Source organism: Branchiostoma lanceolatum, chromosome 12, assembly GCF_035083965.1.
Source record: "Branchiostoma lanceolatum isolate klBraLanc5 chromosome 12, klBraLanc5.hap2, whole genome shotgun sequence".
NCBI classification, from domain to species: Eukaryota; Metazoa; Chordata; class Leptocardii; order Amphioxiformes; family Branchiostomatidae; genus Branchiostoma; species Branchiostoma lanceolatum.
The window spans coordinates 17,897,247-17,915,935 of record NC_089733.1 but is presented as its reverse complement, the minus strand read 5'-3'; the positions used below and the strand labels follow the sequence as shown (position 1 = coordinate 17,915,935).

Genomic DNA, 18,689 nt, shown 5'->3' with positions numbered 1-18,689 from the left:
ATTCTGTGCATATCCGGCCGTTGCTATTTGAATTCTGTTAGTACGCCATACAGCAATAGCTAACGAAAGGTTATTAAAAAGTCATTAAGAGAACAACATCTAAAGAGTGTGATTATAAAAGTATACGTACTCTTAACAAATGCGGGTAATGCTTTATGACAACGTAGAAGAGGCTTGCTGTGACTAAAAGAGTAGAGATTGTATTCCTAGGGTTTTATGAAATAAATGAATTAATGAAGACCTTTATTGCACACATTCATATATACCCACTGGGTAAAGTATAGGTCACAACAAAAGAACAGTATACAGATACATCTATACATTGACAAATTACCACAAAAATTGTACACTACATCGATTCGACTTCTCCCCGTTTCCTAGTAATGGTAAAAACGTACGAGCATATATATATATATATATAAACGTACGAGCATACGTCACGGAAACACTCACCTTTCTATTATCACGACCGGCTGGACCAACAACGCTAATGTATATTGACTATATATATATATATAAACGTACGAGCATATATATATATATATATATATAGTCAATATACATTAGCGTTGTTGGTCCAGCCGGTCGTGATAATAGAAAGGTGAGTGTTTCCGTGAATACCGGTAACGCTTTCTCTATTTTATGCTTTATGACAACGTAGAAGAGGGTTGCTGTGGCTAAAAGGGTAGAGAATACTAGAGATTGTATTCCTGAGGTTTTATAATGAATGAATGAAGACCCTTATTGTACATTTGTGCCCCGAGGGGCTAGATACAGGTCGTCACATAAACCTAACTAACATGTAAGTGACATATACACTGAAATATTTTATATACAGTACATACTAGTTTAAACCTACAAGGTAGACGAAAGTGATAAGATAAGCTAATCCAGTAGAGTCACCTTCTTCTCGCTTTTTTTACATGTGTAGATGTATGAACAGATCAATATACATTAGCGCTGTTGGTCCAGCCGGTCGTCGATAGGCGAGTGTTTCAGTGAACAGCGCTCTCTCCTTTCTCCGCCATGTTTGAACAACCCCCGATCTGTCATGCCTGTGCAAACCGCGCGGCGCCGTCGCCTAGCAACGGACAGGGGTCAGGCGACGCCGAATGGCGGGTCAGTCGTGGAGGGGGTCGGCCGGGAACACACAACCCAGTCGTACCGGCGTCGGGAAGTTGTGAGAGGAGTCTCAAGGGCGCTAACAGATCGTACTGATAACGTCGTCAAGAAGAATGTCTTTGTCAAGACGTCTTGTCTGAAGTGAAGAATACGCTAAGAATCAGTGACGACCGTGAAGGATAAGAGACTAACTCTGTAAGAAGCAACTCCTTAGTGGTACTCCTTAGTGGTACGTCTTGCGGTATATCACTAAAGGAGTAACATCGCTACTCGAGAAGAGGTCGTCTTAAAGTAGAGAGAGTCTCGTCAGGTGACGCTTGTGGCGGGAGTCGGACAAAAACCACAGACTTTAAGACATTCGATGAAAGAGACGTTTATACCAGGTGTTGCCAAGAAGGTGGCTTGAAACCAGGATGTGCCGATGGGGATGCACAACCACGGACACGGTATGTACACTTAACACCTTAACATAGCTTTACTACAAGACCTTCCTATGGGGGTAAGGGATCGTAGAATTCGGCAAAAAAGTTCAATAATGGACCAGGAGAGTCAGTCCACGGGAATTCGGAAGTTAACATTCCCCCCTCACTACTACGCCTGCAAATGAAACCCTCTGGTGGCCAAAATCCCCTGTCAAATATTCTCCCTCTAGCCAGCGTGGTTAGTCTGGTAGAGACTTGGTTTATATGTAATTACCTGCTTTATACGAGAGGTTTAATTCAATGGTCGTCTATTTAGTACTCCATGTTTAAACTTGAACCATCTGCCGATTCACGGGCACACATATCACAACTCACACCTGTTTGGTGCCACAGCAAAGGGTCTCGTTGTTTTGTTTGTTGATCTAAACGATTTTTCTGTTTTACCTTAACAAAACACCTGTGAAGTTAACCAGATGTTATGACTTACATAACTTGAGAGAACGAACACAATTTTTTAAGGAAGTCTGTCCTCTCATGAAATGCAGGAAATATCGTATTTATTGCTGTATGAGTTGCCCGCAAAGCTTTCTTTTCAGACTACTTCAAGAGAAAGGTACACAGAAATATGTGTGGGCAGTGACACTGAACAAATGTTTCTATGATCATTAGCTATTTACCCATGCAAATAATAGCTTGAAAGACAGCACAGAAGAAAAATATCATCCTTTCACGTTTGATCGTACAATTCTTCAAAATACGTGGTTACCGACGGAAGCAAAGCGTATCCTGAACGATATTTGTTGCGTATAACAGTATAAAGGTCATGTACTTTGGCAAGAACGTTATCATTGCATTTGTCTAAATATGCCAGCGGATCTAGCCCCGTATTTAGTTAAGACCAAACCCTTGTAAGCCTCTATGTATGTTTAATCCTAATGCAAACACAGTAGCGACGATAGCAACCTTATAAAAGTCATAACACACAAAACTCTCCGTCAAAAACACGCCGTGAACTTTGTCCTTGGTACACGTCTTACGTGTACGTGTCGGCATTTGTGGAGGTAATACGTCTATTGAGAAATGGGATAAATTGCTTAAAGACGACCCGGAATTCGCCTGAGAAAACTGTCGGCTGTTGTACAATGGAACACAACACCTGGGTTAAGAATACACGGCTGCGGTTGTTATGACATAATTGAGTAGACCTAAAAACTAGATACAGAACACGGTGCAGGCTTGTCGAAAGTGGGTCAGGACAGCGTTTACTAAACATGTTTCTGTACACAGGTAGAAATACTCAATTACAGTCAAGAAATCAGCAAACTAACACCAGGTAGCTAACAGATTCTAAAAACAGTTATTGGCCTGATTTACACAAAAGTTTTTAAAGTTGACTTGGGGCTGTGTGTGAGGAGCTTTGGGCTGCTCAAATTGAATTTTCCTACTAGAAAACACTATTTGAGTGGCCTAGGTTTCTCCTTACACAGTCCTGAGCCGACTCCAAAAACTTGAGTGTACGCGTAAATTGGGCCAAGATATAGCTATTTTTAAGAGCTGTTAGATACCTGTTGTTAGTTTGCTGATTTCTGGACTGTAATTGAGAATTTCTACTTTAAAAAAAGCGCGTGTTAGTCGGCCTATTGTTGTCAATTTTCCCTGCAGTAAAAGAACAACACTACTTTGATAACGTACTTTGATCCGGACGTATCGTTTTCCACGTGTTTGCCGGGTATTGCATTCAGCTAAAAGCCACTTCACAACTGTGTAGTGCTTGTTAATGCTTTACGCCCGGCTGCTAAGTAAAATCTGAAAAGTGTACGTGTGGAAGGGAGGTTGATATGTTGCGCCTGTCAGTGTGTGTACGGATATAAATCAAGTTCGGGTATGAATGAAAATGTTTCAATGGGAAATGATTAAACTTAAGTTGTATCACATGCTCTTATATCAAAGAAGATTGCACCCTAACATTGTTTTTTTTTCAAAATATCCCACGAAAAAGTAGAATATTTTTGCATAGTTTCCAGTTCTATTTCTTTATCATTCCTCGAAGTATTGGTATGGTGTTTTGAGTACTTTAATTCATACTTATATTTCTTTTGAGTTGCCTTGTGGTAAAGTCTTCTTAAACAGTTGGTTTAAAGTAACACATTGAACCATTTTTTTGTTCGTTTCTGCGATCTACCACTGTAGAACATGTATGTAAGCCTACACGTCTCATATTCACTTGGATATGTACAAGGTCGCAACAGGCCATGTGTAGAGTATAGAGGTGAGGTGGGCATACAAACAGGGCCGCACCACGGATATATGGACAGGTACACCTGATATGTAACCCGACACCACGCGCGGTCACTCAGGCGTTTAGAACACAGCTGGTGGTGCAGTAACACGACCCGCCGACAGGTGTCGCGTTTCTCGAACCAGTGTCGTTTGCAGTTGTGGAGAGTGACATTGAGGTTTAAGAGTGTCTGAATCTCCAAAGACCAAGGCACAAAGAACTTCATTGGTCACAAGTCTCTGACCAAACGAGGCAGGCAGATCACAAAACACGTTATGAAACGAATGACGCTTCAGAGCGTACTATCTAGCTCCGAGTAGTCAAAAACGGAAGACCACACCACTTTTCAAGTGTGCTTTAGAACCGTAATCTCCAAGCAGATCTATCGGTGGTAAGGCAGTATCAAAAGGTGGCCTTTTCTTACTGCCTTGCCACCGACAGATCTGCTTGGAGATTATTTCAGAGCCCGTACATATTAGGTACTATCAAGTCGCAAGAGGTAGAAAAACAGGCGACCATTTTCAAGGGTTTTCTTTTTGTATCTTCTTCCAGAGCTTCATGTGTCGGTACTGTGGAACCCGGTACTGCAAGGAGTGTCTCCATGGCGAGTTCCCGGGCGAGATGAAGGCACCGGACATTTGCCGCATGTGCAATCAGGTAAACAATCGCAAGAGAGCGCTTTTGAACATGAACAAGTGCATGAGCGTAGCAGTCATGGGAAGTCCAAATGAAGGCCCAAAAATAGACCTTGACCTTCGACTTCCTAAGACCTAAAGATAAACCAAATATCGTCACAATATAATCCACCCAAAGCTTCTTGAGCTATGCTGGCCAAAGTATGAGGGAACACATACACACCCGCATACACACAAAATGCAAAACAATACCCCCCTTCAACAAGGTAACAATAAAGACTTAATGTCAGGAAGATAGAGCGAGAACATTGATAGATCACAGTATTTCAATATTTAACACTGATCATACAAAAATATCAAGCAGATCGCAGAAACAGCTAAATCGTTGTTCTGTAATGATAAAGTTTTTTTTATCCGAAAATAATTTTATCAGGTTGGTATAACATAGGATATTGGAGGTTTCTTTCTTTTTACAGGAAAACCTCACCTCCTGACGTTTCAACGTCTATCAGACATCTTCCTCAGAGCTTCTGACTAGAGTGCTGCTTCTCATCGCTTTAAGTAGTCGAAGAAGTGACGTGTAGCCACGTCTGGAGTTGTTTTCTCGACGCTAAAAAGTGCCATCTACTTCGGCTATTTATAGCGGTGAGAAGCAGTACTTCAGTCAGAAGCTATGAGAAGAAGGTGTCTGATAGACATCGAAACGTCAGCAGGGTTTACTGGATGTGAAAAAAAAGAAGTTTGTTTGATTTTCTTAACGTTGCACTTTTTTTGTTCCAGCCGAACTGCCAGGGCCAACGGGTAGAATACGTCCCTGGGCACGAGTACCCGAGAGAAGGGGACAAAAAGCGCGGGAAATCCGGCAAGAAGTCTGGGAAGAAGAAGGGCAAGAAATCCGGAAAGAAAGGAAAGAAATCTGGGAAGAAGAAGAAAAAGAAGTAGAAAGAATTTTCTTGTGTCTGGTCTAAGCTGAAGACTCTCTCATTATCGTCATCATTCGTCTCGTTCCCAGAGTACTTGGTACGGCTAAGTATTGTAAACCATATTTATCGTCATCATCATCGTCACAATATCTATAACATTATGAATGATAATAAGTTTGTAAATGACTCTATGTACATTCTAAGTGAGAAAACGTATATATAATCTACGGGGGTCCCGTGCTCGAGGAGGTGCCTCGAACACGTTAAACAGCCTCATTACCCTACACATTGGGTACCTGCCTGTGGCACTGGCTGCAAATACACCTGATATTATTATTATTAACATGTTAACATCAATCCGCCGGTTTACATAAATCTGCCACATAGAAAAGAAGTGAGTTTGAGTGATCTCTAGTGCAGCACCCCTCAGGAATGAACAGTTTAAATACACAGGAGTGCATCATACTGGGGGACGCTGGGTTGGAGATCCGTTTGGACGTATCTTTCCAGGGTGGTAGAATTATGTACCCTGGTGGAACTACGTTAGTATATGTTAAATGGCTCTATGTACATTTCAACTTGTGTATGTAACCAGTAGTGACCGTTGTCTATTTATAGTATCAGCAAAGTGTTGTGCCAAAAAACAGGGTCAGAGGTCAATGGCAAATGTGTAATATATCTGATAGAAATATCGAGAACAGATTTTTTTCTCAGAGTAAGATTAAATTTGCTAGAGGCCTCTTATTACAGTATAGAAAGCATTTCTCACCACGTGGAATCGTTTTTGGTATCAATCTTTTAGATTTTGTAAAAACAACAATGTTGATTTCTATACTTCTTACTTTTTACTGAATCATAGTATGGTATTTTAAAGATTGTTCAGCACTGGCATTGTCCTCAGCATTCTAATGTCATGTAAATGTTTGTACTGTACAATAAAAATGAAGATGCTTTTAAACATTGATATCCTGAGAGTCTAAAGTTCTAAGTTCCATTTTATAACAGCTAATGTAGATGAAACATTCCATAAGTTGTAGAACCTCCCTGTAAGTTACCACAAATACAGCTGCCAAAATGTATACTTTTCCCAATCACCTTGAATGCACACGTCAAATTTGTGCTTTTAATCTGAGATTCTCGTTTATATCTGCGAGGCTTCCTTCAGTTGTCCATGCAGTGCAGTGCTGCCCCTATCGCCTTCAACATGAACTACAAGCTTAAGAGCTTCAGACTTGAGATGGCGGTCCCGTCCTTGGTGCTGAACAAGCCATCACTCTAAATCTGAGGTGCTTTTAAACATTGATGTCCTGAGTGTGTGTCAACTTAATGGGCTTCTATGTTCACATTGAAAACAGCTTAATCATTGCATAAGTTGTAGAACCTACCTACAAGTTACCACATATGCAGCTTTGCTGTTAAAGTTAATAATTTTCTTTATCACTTTAAATAAACATGTGTTAAATTTTTGCTTTTAACCGAAAATTCTCTTTTATCTCTGAAGAAAGGCCTGCTGCAGTTGTTTCTCAGTGCAGTGCTGCCCCCTATCCCCTTAAACATGAATTACAAGCTTCGTAGCTTCATAGACTTTAGATGGTGGTCCCGTCCTTGGTGCTGAACGTGTCATCACTCTAATTCTTCCAGACCCGGTATTTGTGTATCTCCCTTCAGAATAATAGATTAAATCATCCTTGTTTCATTATATCACTGGGACTACTGCTCTTTGATCTCTTGGGTGCCAGTTCACTTACCTTTCCGTTGTTGTAGTTCACCTTAGCTTGTAGCACAAAGGGCAGCAACTTTCCTTGCTGTTTCAGTAGCAGGGTATTTTTTTACAGGGAGGGGTTACCTCCATGCCTCCAGAAACGATGCCTTCATGAAATCTTAAGCAACACTATCAACAATAATAACACATTTAGCAAAATAAAACGTTCATGCAACATTAGATTCATAACCTCTTGTTTATTGAGGATGGCCTACATAGTATTCTTGTCCTATGGTCTACATAGTGCATCAATGTTGTCTTCTTGGGGCAACATTTAAGTTGATGAACATATAGTGAGTGATAGTGCTTTTATTCACTTGGCTATAATTTTTTAAGATACAGTAGATCATGATTTTATTAAACATTAGGTAAGTAATTACATGTACTCAAGTGTAAGTTGCAATAGCTTCTATAACAACCTTACACAGGACATTATAATGTAAAGAAACAGAGAAAGCCTTTCCTGATATTTTCTGTGTCGAGTTCTACCTTGTACAAGTTTGAAAAAACTCATTCGTCTATCCTGCACATTGGTTTCCTAGGGGGAAGAATGAAACCTGGAAAATACCCTCTTAGCCACCAAAAATGAATTTTTCATAAACATAGGTTCAAAAAGATAATTTCTCATACACTTGAGGAAGATATACAAGTGATACTAAGGTCCAAACATTACAATGCGTAACAATGAAAGAATGACGGTTACTAGCAGTTTTCATGCATCACACCTATAGAAAGTGAAATCGTTTGCTACAGTATACATGACTGACTTACACTTACGTCTGACATTGTTGTTGTTATTGTTGTTGTTGTTGTTGACAAGTCGTCTACTTAAGCAATGACCACTTTATTTTATTTCAAAGTGGTCACTGTTTTCATGTAAGAAAGTGTACTTGCTTCCCCCGGTATACATGACCTACATACACAAACATCTGACATTGTTATTGTTGTTGTTGTTGTTGACAAGTCGTCTACTTGAGCAGGGACCACTTGATCTGCTCCTTGGCGGACTGTAAGACCTGCAACATGGAAACGGGCACGTCTTCAGCCAACTAGCGCCAAACGAGGAACGGAGAAACGGGCGAACAGACAGGGGAGCGGAAACAAGGAAAAAGGATGTTAGAAGAAGCAGAAAACAAACAAAAAAACTGCTACAGGCAAAATAAGGGAAGACAGCAAAGGAATGAAAGAGAACAAAGACATTGAGTTAAAGCATTACCATACAAAGATTTGTTGTGTAAATCTTATGGATGTAAACCTTATTTCTGGAACTTTGTGGGAGGGGGGCTTTCACCGTAGACACTGTTTAAACCCAAAACTAGAGATAAGCCACCATGTAATTCCACCAACCCTTTGACATGACCATATACATTAATAATTCTTTGCAGCAACTAGTACTTTATATCCCCTTGTCACCGGTTTTATATAATATCACACCTAAATCGCAGGAACTTTTGTTGAAGTTAGAAAAGGGAGGGTAAGAAGTATTCAAAGGTGGCAAGTTAGTAACTAGTTAAATGTAACAAGGAAAGTGTTGAGTGTTTGTGAAGGTTTGTAGTGTTCACGATGCAACTAGAGTCAAAATTGTAAGTTATAATAAGTAGGCAACAAGGGTGTAAAAGCTTTGTTACTTCTAATACGGTTTAGTAATGCAGCTACAAATGCAGTTTAGGACAGGCAACTGTTAGGCAGCAGTTGGCCATACAATGCCAGGTTTTCTATTGCAAGAAAACTTCTCACAAACATTAAAACTGAAAGCATCCCTTTAACCATTACTACTCTAGTACAACACCATATTTGTATCTTATAGAGGTACAGTTTCAGGAACGAGCTTCAAATGCATAGCTTCTTTTCTAACACCTAAGGCCATGTTGATTTGATTATATGGATGACATGCTCTGGAGACCCCAAAACTGATGCGAGCGTGCGAATAAAAAAGGTTGGCCAAAAGAAAAGCTGCCTTCATTATAAAATCTATGTGGTCAGGAAGGTTGAACAAAACTAAACACACAGGGTATGGTATACCAAATGATAGATTCTTCATTTTTGTTCTTTCACATCTTCTCATTTGACTTTGGAATTGACTTTGGCATTCTATGACATTTGTATGTTTTCCGACATATTTCTTTACAATTTACAGTATATATTTTCTCATTTTGTAGCTGCTTTGTTTGATTTACACTTTACAGTAGGACCAACATTTTTTTCCTTCTTGAAACCAACGAAAATTGATGCATGCACGGATGTCATCCATATAATCAAATCAACATGGCCTAAGAACAAAAAAAAGGAAGTCAAACTAGTGTGGCCTAGCAGCGAAGTTAGCACCTTATGTACCTTACGCCCTTTTTTATGAGTAGCAGAGGGAAGACTTTGCGACAGCGGGGTTAGAGAATCAGTACTAAACTTACCGTCAGCTTTTGGGTGATTTGCTGATTGAAATAGGAAAGAAAAACGAGTCATCGTCATGGCAACCATACTGCTCATCACATGACTACTGTAGCAGAGGCATGCTCTTGTTGGTGGTTGGTCACATGACTACAGTTGGCCATGCATGCTCTTTCATTGGTTATTGGTCACATGACTACTAGTTATACAGGCATGCTCTCTCAATGGTTATTGGTCACATGACTAGTAACACAGGCACGCTCTCTCATTGGTTATTGGTCACATGGTTAGAGATTTGTTGTGGTAGAAACAGGTTGTTTTGAATAAGTAAAAGTCTACTAGTATCAGTTGTAAAAATGCAGATATTAAAATGAACCTACTTCGCAGTTGCACAAGAGAGATTTCTATAAAATGCGCTATTGCTTGACAGAGCCAAACCAAAGAGCACATAAAATAACATTTGAATAAAAAAAGGTAACTGAAGAATCTACAAGGTGTGAGCTATAACAATTTTTCATTGTTTAGAGTACTTTCTTCAAGAAGTTTGCAGCCTAAAGAAATGTACCTGTACCAGTGTGAAAAAGCACATGCAAAATTGAGAATGCACAAAGTGCTCTTTATAGATAGATAAATACTAGTAATGAAAACAAGAGATGTAAAATATCTAGTCTAGTCACTGTCACATATAATATATGTTCTTAAGAAGCACCCAAAGGGCGAGTTCCTTTAAGCAAAAGACAAAGAACAGCAAAGCTCCTCCTAATTCTGCCGAGGCTTCAATTAACAATGACCAATCAGAGCATGCCTTTGACCATATTATCAATAGTATAACAGACTGACTAATCTAGTGCCTAAAATGGATCTTCCATTTTTGTATTGACTTTCTGCAAAGCTAATTTTCCTTGTTGTACATGTAAAGATAGTTTTCCTTCACCGCCAACTTTAGGTTAGAGTTAATATGGTTAGTGCAGAAGAAATGACAAATACATTCTACATGCATTTAGCCGGCAGTACAGGAACAGAGTGAAGAAAGGGGGTTGTTAGTGAGAACGGTTAGTATTTCTGATGGAAGTTATCTAATACTCTTGTTATAGGACAAAGTGCCAGTGTCATAACTTCATTGTAATGCTTCTATTTTCTCTGATCATTCTTCTTTGGTTATACAGTTCCTTAGATGAAATATGAAGCTTTGACCAATTTCTTAGATGTCTACATCATGTTATAAAGTTGTTTGAATATATATATATCTGACATATCCAAATACAAACACAAACAGACCAGCCCGATGGTCAAAAGCCCTTCATCACAGGATACACTTAAGAGTCAACAATGACTGGATACCGCTTTCAAAACTAGATTCAAGCTTAGGGGATTGCTTATGTCACATCTGGGACAGTATTTCCATGGCGCCATCTAGCAGCAAAAGTAATACTGCATTTAGGCCCTGAGAAAGATAGCGTTTTAGGAGTTTTTTAAGTTGTGTTGTAATAATCCTATGACCTTTGCCAAGATGTCTATGTTTAGTGTATGTTTTCAGTGTCGTTTGTTTGTAGTCAAGTTTGATAATGGTGGCCCCTAGTGACTTTCTATGGTATTGCAGTACTTCCGGTTTTGATATGTCATGTTCTGATCATGCTATAGTGGTGATTTCTGAGTGGTAGATAGCTCGTTTCTTGGCTGATTTGAGCTTTTAACTGTATCTAATAGTGGTAAATTCAAATCCTTTTCACACTTCTTACACCACAGTTCTTCATAATCTATCTTAATTTCTAACTTTCTGTCTGAAGTTGTTTGTATGCAGAAGAATTCAAAGTGTTGAAGTCCATGCTACAGCATAGAATTGACCAATCAGGTGCAATGGAAAAGCAGGTGAAAGCCTATTGGTAAATTCAAAATGTTAACCACCTTCTCATTGGCTACTACCCTCCCTGACAGCATAGGATTGACCAATCAGGTGCAATGGAAGAGCAGGTGAAAGCCTATTGGTGAATTCAAAATGCAAACCACCTTTTCATTGGCCGTTACCCTCCCTGACAGTTCCTTTTTTCAACCAACCAGGTGCTGTGTCCTTTATTAATTTTCTCACCTGATGAAATAAAAGATAATTGATGATACTCTACTTTAGAAGCTAAAAGAAATCTACCATATGAATACCACAGTTATGAGGCATTATTCTAAATAAGTGTAGAAGTGTAGGCATTATCACAACTAAATGCTACAGAAAACACAATAAGTCAGAGAAAATGAACGTGAAAAGGAGAGAAAAATTGGGTTTGTGACAGATAAAAGAGCATACAATTTTCACCGAATTTAGAAAAACTGACAATTTTGTTTCAAATGTACTGTGCAATGTAGGATCAAAACACACCACACTTAAAGCTTCAAGAAATTAAGTTGCAGTTAAAGGAAAACAAAACCGAGAAGACAGAAAAAGCTGAGGGCTAGAATATAACAGACATTGCTATCAGGTGTGCCTACCACTCTCTTAGTCAGTACTACGAGTAGGTATGTGAAATGTCTTAGGTCTGCCAAAAATTCTACAAACTAAAACTGGTGAAATCACAAGCTACAACACAAAGGTGTTATGGACACAGAAAAAAAGAGTAGGCATGTTAAATGCCTTAGGTTTGCCCAAAATTCTACAAAATAAAACTAGTAAAGCTAGGAAGCTACAGCTACTACAACACAAAAATGGTATGGATACAGAAAAAAAGGAGGTATGTGAAATGCCTTAGGTTTACCCAAAATTCTAAAAATCAAAAGTGGTGAAAGCACAAGAAAGCTACTACAACACGAAAGTGGTATGGATACAGAAAAAAAAGAGTACCGTAGGTATGGGAAATGCCTAAGGTTTCCCCTAACCCAAAATTCTACAAACTAAGACTGGCAAAAGCACAAGAAAGCTACTACAACACAAAAGTGGTATGGATACAGAAAAAGGAGCAAATGAGAAGCCAACCACCCCTTTAGAAGCCATTTTGCATGACCTCTAAACAGTTTGCCCCCTCCCCACATACTGTTCTATCACCTTGAACCCAACTTACCTGTGCCACTGTCTGCTCTGTCAAGGGAACGTCTTCCGTCTGAAAATGAACACAAAGTAAGACAAAAGGAAGAAGCATCACAAAAATTCTGTTACCATTTTTTTTACAAAGATGTCCAGTTTTAGAACATTATTGTTAAGGTATGGTCTTAGCCGTCAAAATTTGTTGGTTATCTCATGATCAAGGTTGAAAAATATGATGTCCATGGTGATCATTACAAATATCTCTGTCATTTGTGGTGTCATTATGATTAAGGTGTGATTAGCGATTCAAACATGTTTAGGTCAAGTACAGCAAACTTTGTTTGAAACACTTGAAGTATTGCCTATTGTCTGGACAGTGAAAAAATAACTCTGCTGTGTTGTATAACCAATACAAAACCATGGCAGGGTGTAATCTGCATTCAATTGTGTGTTTAAATATAATACCATGCAACCTGTTCAATTGTGCGTTAAGAAAACACACACAATACTGCAACCAAGCAACCTGTGAGAAATTGTGTGCTCAAATATAAGGCCAAGCAAAAAAATATTGTTTTTTCAGTTACCCAACCGACCCTTCCAAAAACCTGCCGACCCTAGCCTTTTTTGGGTAAGAATGTGTAGTAGACATTGTACTTCTATGTTTAGTTGTTATTTGTGTTTAAAAATGTTAAAATGCATTTGTTGGATCACTTTGGCAGGAAAAAAAGATAATCCCTACCTACCGACCTCAATGTTTTCAGGACCGTAAACAGAAATACAACATTTTTTTCCTAGACCTAACACACAATACAGCAGTGGATTAACACATGTGTATGTCACCATGATATCATCGCAAGAAGTTCAATGGATCCTCCTCCAAGCTCTCATCCTACACCGTGGGTTAAAGAAACTTTTAAAACTGTTTTCTTTAAAAAAGAACATGTTTGTGTGCCCAACGCAAGCAAGACATCCATGTCACCAAACATACTGGTGCTACAACGAACTGGTGAGAATACACAGAAGATTGGTACGTTTTAAAAGTTTCTTTTGCTACTGATTATAATAGTAATACTTTTCATTAAGACATACATGTAAACAACAACAACAACAAAAGATGCTTGCGGTACTTACCCGAAGGGCTACTCTTTGCACTACAGCATTGGGGTCTGCTTCCAATATGATCCTAGTCAAAAAGTTTGGAAATGTTAATAAAAATGTAAAAGAACATTCTAGATAATTAGCATAGAATATGGCAAGAAAATCTCAATACTTGACAAACTTATCAAAGCTTTTCAAGAATTTGCCCAAGACAATTTTCTCCAAATAAGCGACACTGTTGTTAACACTGTGGACATGGTAGTTAATACAGTCTTCACCAAAACATTCTAAGTACATTTAGGTGCAAAGTATGATCTATGGAATAGAAAACAGTACATGGTTTCAGTTTGTCAAAACAACCGACCACTCACCCTCCATCCACTATTTCATCCACAGCCAGGAACACTCCATCCAGGTTATCCATCAACGCTCGCTTTTCTACATTTTTCCTGAAGAAAAACGTTTCGAGTAAAGAAATCAAATGTTAAGGATAAGATAAAAAGAAACATAGTTTATGAGATCAAACATGTAGCACAAAGCACTTTTTTCAGTACTACTACTTCATGATTGCAAGTAGACCTGTTTTCTGTGAAATTTGTCTTCCTGTGACATCAGCAACTAGGGAAATTCTATTGTCCATTGTGAATGCAAGAGATCTCATAATCATTTCACACATGCTTTAGCCTATTATCTGTTGTAGGTTACAAAACTGCATCATAGAAAATTTCTGAAAAACATATTGATGTCAGAATAAAGTTTACTAAGTAATATCATCTTACAAAAGAAAGTTACATTTCAAGTCAAAATTGTACATATCTGTACCTTTTTGCTTTTCTTCGACAGGAAATTGCTAGCATGACAAAAGACACAAAAAAAGTTTCCTGATGTTGAAGAAACTTTCTTTTACAACTTCAAGAAGGATGTGTTACAAACCTGAGCATTTGTGAGACGGAGTCATACAGACAGTTCAACACACTGGCAAGGATCAGCTGTAAAACAAGGGCAAAGTCAACATCATTAATAGTTTATTGCAAATTCATGCCCGTAGGCTAATTGCATGTTGACTACGGTGTCGAAATACAAATGTACGGTAAAAGAAACATTTGGATCATATAACAGCTTTGAGAATAATGAATTACACATCACCTTTGAGAATCATATATCAACAATCTATTTGACATGTATCAAAGACACCTGCTATTGTAAATCTGTTCATTTTTGCTGGGACGGAAGAAGGGGAAAGGAGGTTTTCACAGTGTCTTAAGTTTGCGGTTAACCTTAAGCACACTGAAGTAGCTGTTTGGCACCCTACTCTCTATTGGTTACAGAGTTAGGCAGCAGGAGAACAATAGAACTTTATCGGCAACACAACACATGGAGAAATGAAATGGAGCATTGTACAGCCTAGAACCTAATCAGTGTATAGCATAGAACCTTCCTGTAGCTTTTAGTAGTTTGATATGAGTAGCCAGTAGTATTTTATCTTTGCCTTACATTGTACCTGTTACAACCGTTGTGCAATAAACTTTGACTTGATTTGACTTGACATATTCGCAGTGTCATGTATTGGCTGTAGAGCAGTTACTGCAAAAACAAATCCACCATGAACATTTCAACATCATTACAGTATAACCAGGGCTGTTTCCAGTTGTAGTTTTTTTGTCCCCTTCATTGTTTTTCGAGCCTGTGTTCTGAATTTTCCTTGTTAAATCTGTCCTTTCAAGCTTATAAAAATTATACATTTTCATCAATTTAATGTCAAGAAGTTCAGATTTTGAGGATGGATGGGGTGAATCTTTTGGTCTGTCCCAACAACTAATATCAGTCCTGGGACGGAGGTACAGGTACTGGAGACAGCCCTGCTCTTGAACTTGAAGCAACAACCACAAACAAACAGCATGTCTGTACCTCGTTCTCGTTGGAACTGCCCATGACGTAGAAGAAGAGATCCACGTTGCTCCGGTACACACACGTGATGCCTTCCAACATGATGATCTCAGCTGTAGGGGTTGTGGGAGAAGGCACAGAACATTAACAAGAAAACAATAAACACTGACACCATAATCTTATTCATTTATTATATAAAACGTCTTAGATTTATATGTAAATAGCGTAATACATTAAGTCAACAAGAGTCTTCATACTTGAAATACATTTGTAACTAGTTGTGACCAATTCTTTAAAAGCATCCTTGGAATTCTTAATCTGAAAATGAAAGTCCGCAGCTTGTACTGCTCAATACAAACCTGGTGTGTTATGCCATGAGGCGTTTTATCAGGTGTGCAATACAAACAAAGAAAAACCAATGTCATTACCATTTGCTCGGTGCGTCTTGTTGAAGAGGTTTTTCTCGAACGCTCGCTGTTCCTTAGCTGTTGGGAATGTCTCATCGAAGTACTGGAATTCACGCAGAGATAATCAAGCCTACTTCATCTACTAGTATTTATTCACTTAAAGAAGTTAATGACATTGTCGATAATCACAACACAATACCCGAGGCATGAACACGGAAAATTCAATTCTTTCATATAATTTCAAGTATTTTCTAACTTTAGAATCAATCGTAATGTCACGAATTTATCTTATAGGATTAGGAATAAGATTGAAGTCAGAACGTGGAAAGCTTAATTACTGGTATATCTGTACAGAAAAACAATGCGTTCACTTTTCTATATCAGAAGCGTTGTAACGTTGATATGTAACGTTGATATCTTGTACAGTAATGTTACATCTAACAACATTTGAAAAATATCCACGCTCGAACCGACACATATAAACACTCTTTCTTTCCCCGTACAATCCCTCAGTGGAACACCCTGCCTGGCACGGTTGCGACGGCTCCCACCGTTGAGTCGTTCCGTGCCAGGCTGGAGGCCTGCCCGCCTTAGCCCGGGACCTCAACTCCCCCCCTACTATGCCCCTGAAGGGGTTATTTGGGGGCAACACCTATGTAGATGTAGATATGACACATCAAATCTTCTCCCACCTTTGCAACTATTCTTTCACCATCATTGTCCAGGATGGCAACTGCTTTGATGGTGTACAGAGACGGTTCCTGAAATAAGAAATAAGTTAGGATCAGTTGTGTTTAGTCTCTGTAAATATTTTTCACTGTAAAAAAAGAAATACTATATATTTTGCGGATAACAAAAATGATTATATGGGTAGGGGGAGGTAGATTTTCTACAATTTAGGCTAGCAAACATGACATAAAAGTACTACTGGAACATAAAAGATGATATAAAGCTACTCAAACAAACAATTAACACTTATAACCTAGAAGAATAACGTAAACTGGCTGATATTTTTCCTATTTTAGTAAAATCTGCGGAACTGACCGGGAAAGCAGCGTCCATGTTGGATTCTGCGACGTGGCCTTGTTTACCCATGGTGCAGTGCGCAGCGGAAGGGAAACAGTTAATCTCCAAGCAGATGTTTGGTGGAAAATCGAAACGATTTATGACATTAGCAATACTTGAGGGACTTTACTAACACAAAAACAGAGTTTCCGTTTTAGTTTGTATATAAAGGGTTAGAATTATGAAATTGTGATGAAAATACTGGATTCCGAAGTTAATGATATAAGTAGATAAATACGTATATGTAACATCAAATAAGTGTAATTCTTAGTATGTGTAAATTGCTACCCTCAGTTTTTGTCTTGCAACGTCTCTGTTGATAGAGCCATTGAGGTTTTTAATATCAAAAGATAGAACTAAGTGGTGGGAACATAGATCTAGAAGTTGGGTCAAAGCGGCACCCACTGCTTCAGTTCGGGGGTCGACATCCGAGTGCGCTACTCTCCAAGCAGAGGAGGGGTTTCGGCTGGTTTTTGACGTGTTTTTATGCGTTTTTGTCGGGCTTTCTACTTTGTCATCTCTTTTTCTTAAGCTTAAAAACACGTCAAATACCAGCCGAAACCCATCCTTGCCACGGATTACCAGTTACCTAGTATATATATAATAATTATGTTTGTATCTTAACTTCCGACGTACCCGTCTTCAACCTGCCTGTTTTAAGGTAGTGTTTACCTGTGATTTTTAGAACGCATCTATTGTTGAATAGGCACGAGTATATTATCTTTGTAACCGATAGATTGCCTATCGTCACTCGTTCTTAAAAATAATGTGAAAAGTACGCAAATCAGCCTAAGGCTGCGAGGTACTTCATATTTTCCGATCACAATGATCAAATAAACCATTCATTCATTCATTCATTCATTCATTCATTCATCCTCTGCTTGGAGAGTACAAGCACGGAGTCCGTGCACTCGGATGTCGACCCCTGTAACTGAAGCGGCGGGAGGATGTCGGTCATTATAGTTTTCTAGGAACTGCGGCTGCGGGACTTCCTTCTCAGTACTGAAGGGACGCGAGCCAGCTGTACTCGGGACCTTGGCCGAGCTGTAATGTGGAGGTGTACAGGAGACGTCCCGCCATGGGTGAGTAATGAATAAGAATTATAAAGTACTGTTTCAAGTTTTCATTTTTATTGGCTGAACGGAAAGCCTAGCCTCTACCAGGCTCCACAGGGAGCTGGAAAAATAGTAGAAATTTGCCAAATAGACAGATAACATGCCAGAGGAGTTAGCTGGCCAGGGAGTACAGTTTGGCATGTTATCTGTATATGCTAATTTCTACTATCTTTCCAGTGACCTGTGGAGCCTGGTAGAGTCTACGGAAAGCCTACTAGCCTCTACCAGGCTCCAGACGTGGCTGGAATCTGAGTAGAAATCGGCCAAATAGAGGCGTTGGCCATGGTCCGATAGATACAATTTGCCATGATCGGGTAAATTGTATCCATACCGGCTGGCCAACTCCTCTATTTGGACGATTTCTACTCTTTCCAGCCACGTCTGGAGCCTGGTAGAGGCTACGGAAAGCCTACTTTATATCCAGTTGTGGCTATTCCAGTGGTTACTTGTCGTAATCAAAATGGTGGGACTTAAATTTGCCACATTGTAGTAAGGAAAAAGCCTCAACAATTCTTATGTGGAAAATTGAAGTCTTAGTTCTTTAAAAACTTTTTGGAAACGCGTTCTTACATATGGCATGGAC

General features: G+C 39.1%; 2 protein-coding genes across 7 annotated transcripts; one reads left to right on the top strand and one right to left on the bottom strand.

Moving 5' to 3' along the window:
• Positions 1–1,000: 1,000 nt before the first annotated feature.
• On the top strand, positions 1,001–5,602 carry LOC136445603 (uncharacterized). Its single transcript, XM_066443697.1, has 3 exons — positions 1,001–1,568; positions 4,375–4,479; positions 5,238–5,602. The coding sequence occupies exons 1-3, from the start codon at positions 1,536–1,538 to the stop codon at positions 5,397–5,399; spliced, it is 300 nt and encodes a 99-aa protein (XP_066299794.1). The 5' UTR covers positions 1,001–1,535; the 3' UTR covers positions 5,400–5,602.
• A 1,717-nt stretch (positions 5,603–7,319) lies between these two features.
• LOC136445594 (coatomer subunit zeta-1-like) lies at positions 7,320–17,061 on the bottom strand. 6 transcript variants are annotated; one of them, XR_010757419.1, is made up of 12 exons: positions 16,971–17,060; positions 16,619–16,687; positions 15,948–16,029; positions 15,541–15,632; positions 14,566–14,621; positions 14,004–14,081; positions 13,666–13,717; positions 12,572–12,610; positions 11,535–11,613; positions 9,551–9,571; positions 8,102–8,158; positions 7,320–7,954 (listed from the first exon to the last, which is right to left on the bottom strand). XR_010757419.1 is itself a non-coding variant. In XM_066443688.1 (11 exons), the coding sequence occupies exons 1-10, from the start codon at positions 17,019–17,021 to the stop codon at positions 8,111–8,113; spliced, it is 588 nt and encodes a 195-aa protein (XP_066299785.1). In that variant the 5' UTR covers positions 17,022–17,060; the 3' UTR covers positions 7,320–7,954; positions 8,102–8,110. The 6 variants fall into 6 exon arrangements, 5 of the variants coding, with proteins under 5 accessions (XP_066299785.1, XP_066299782.1, XP_066299787.1 ...); XM_066443688.1 differs by lacking the exon at positions 11,535–11,613; XM_066443686.1 differs by lacking the exon at positions 7,320–7,954 and having other exon boundaries at positions 7,961–8,158.
• Between the last annotated feature and the right edge of the window lie 1,628 nt (positions 17,062–18,689).

Coding starts and splice junctions, on each gene's coding strand:
- LOC136445603 (XM_066443697.1), top strand. CDS start 1,536: ATGTGCCGATGGGGATGCACAACCACGGACACG. Junction 1,569..4,374: donor GATGCACAACCACGGACACG/GTATGTACACTT, acceptor ATCTTCTTCCAG/AGCTTCATGTGTCGGTACTG. Junction 4,480..5,237: donor TTTGCCGCATGTGCAATCAG/GTAAACAATCGC, acceptor TTTTTGTTCCAG/CCGAACTGCCAGGGCCAACG.
- LOC136445594 (XM_066443685.1), bottom strand. CDS start 17,021: ATGGGTAAACAAGGCCACGTCGCAGAATCCAACATGGACGCTGCTTTC. Junction 16,688..16,970: donor ACATGGACGCTGCTTTCCCG/GTCAGTTCCGCA, acceptor TTCTTATTTCAG/GAACCGTCTCTGTACACCAT. Junction 16,030..16,618: donor GTGAAAGAATAGTTGCAAAG/GTGGGAGAAGAT, acceptor CGTGAATTCCAG/TACTTCGATGAGACATTCCC.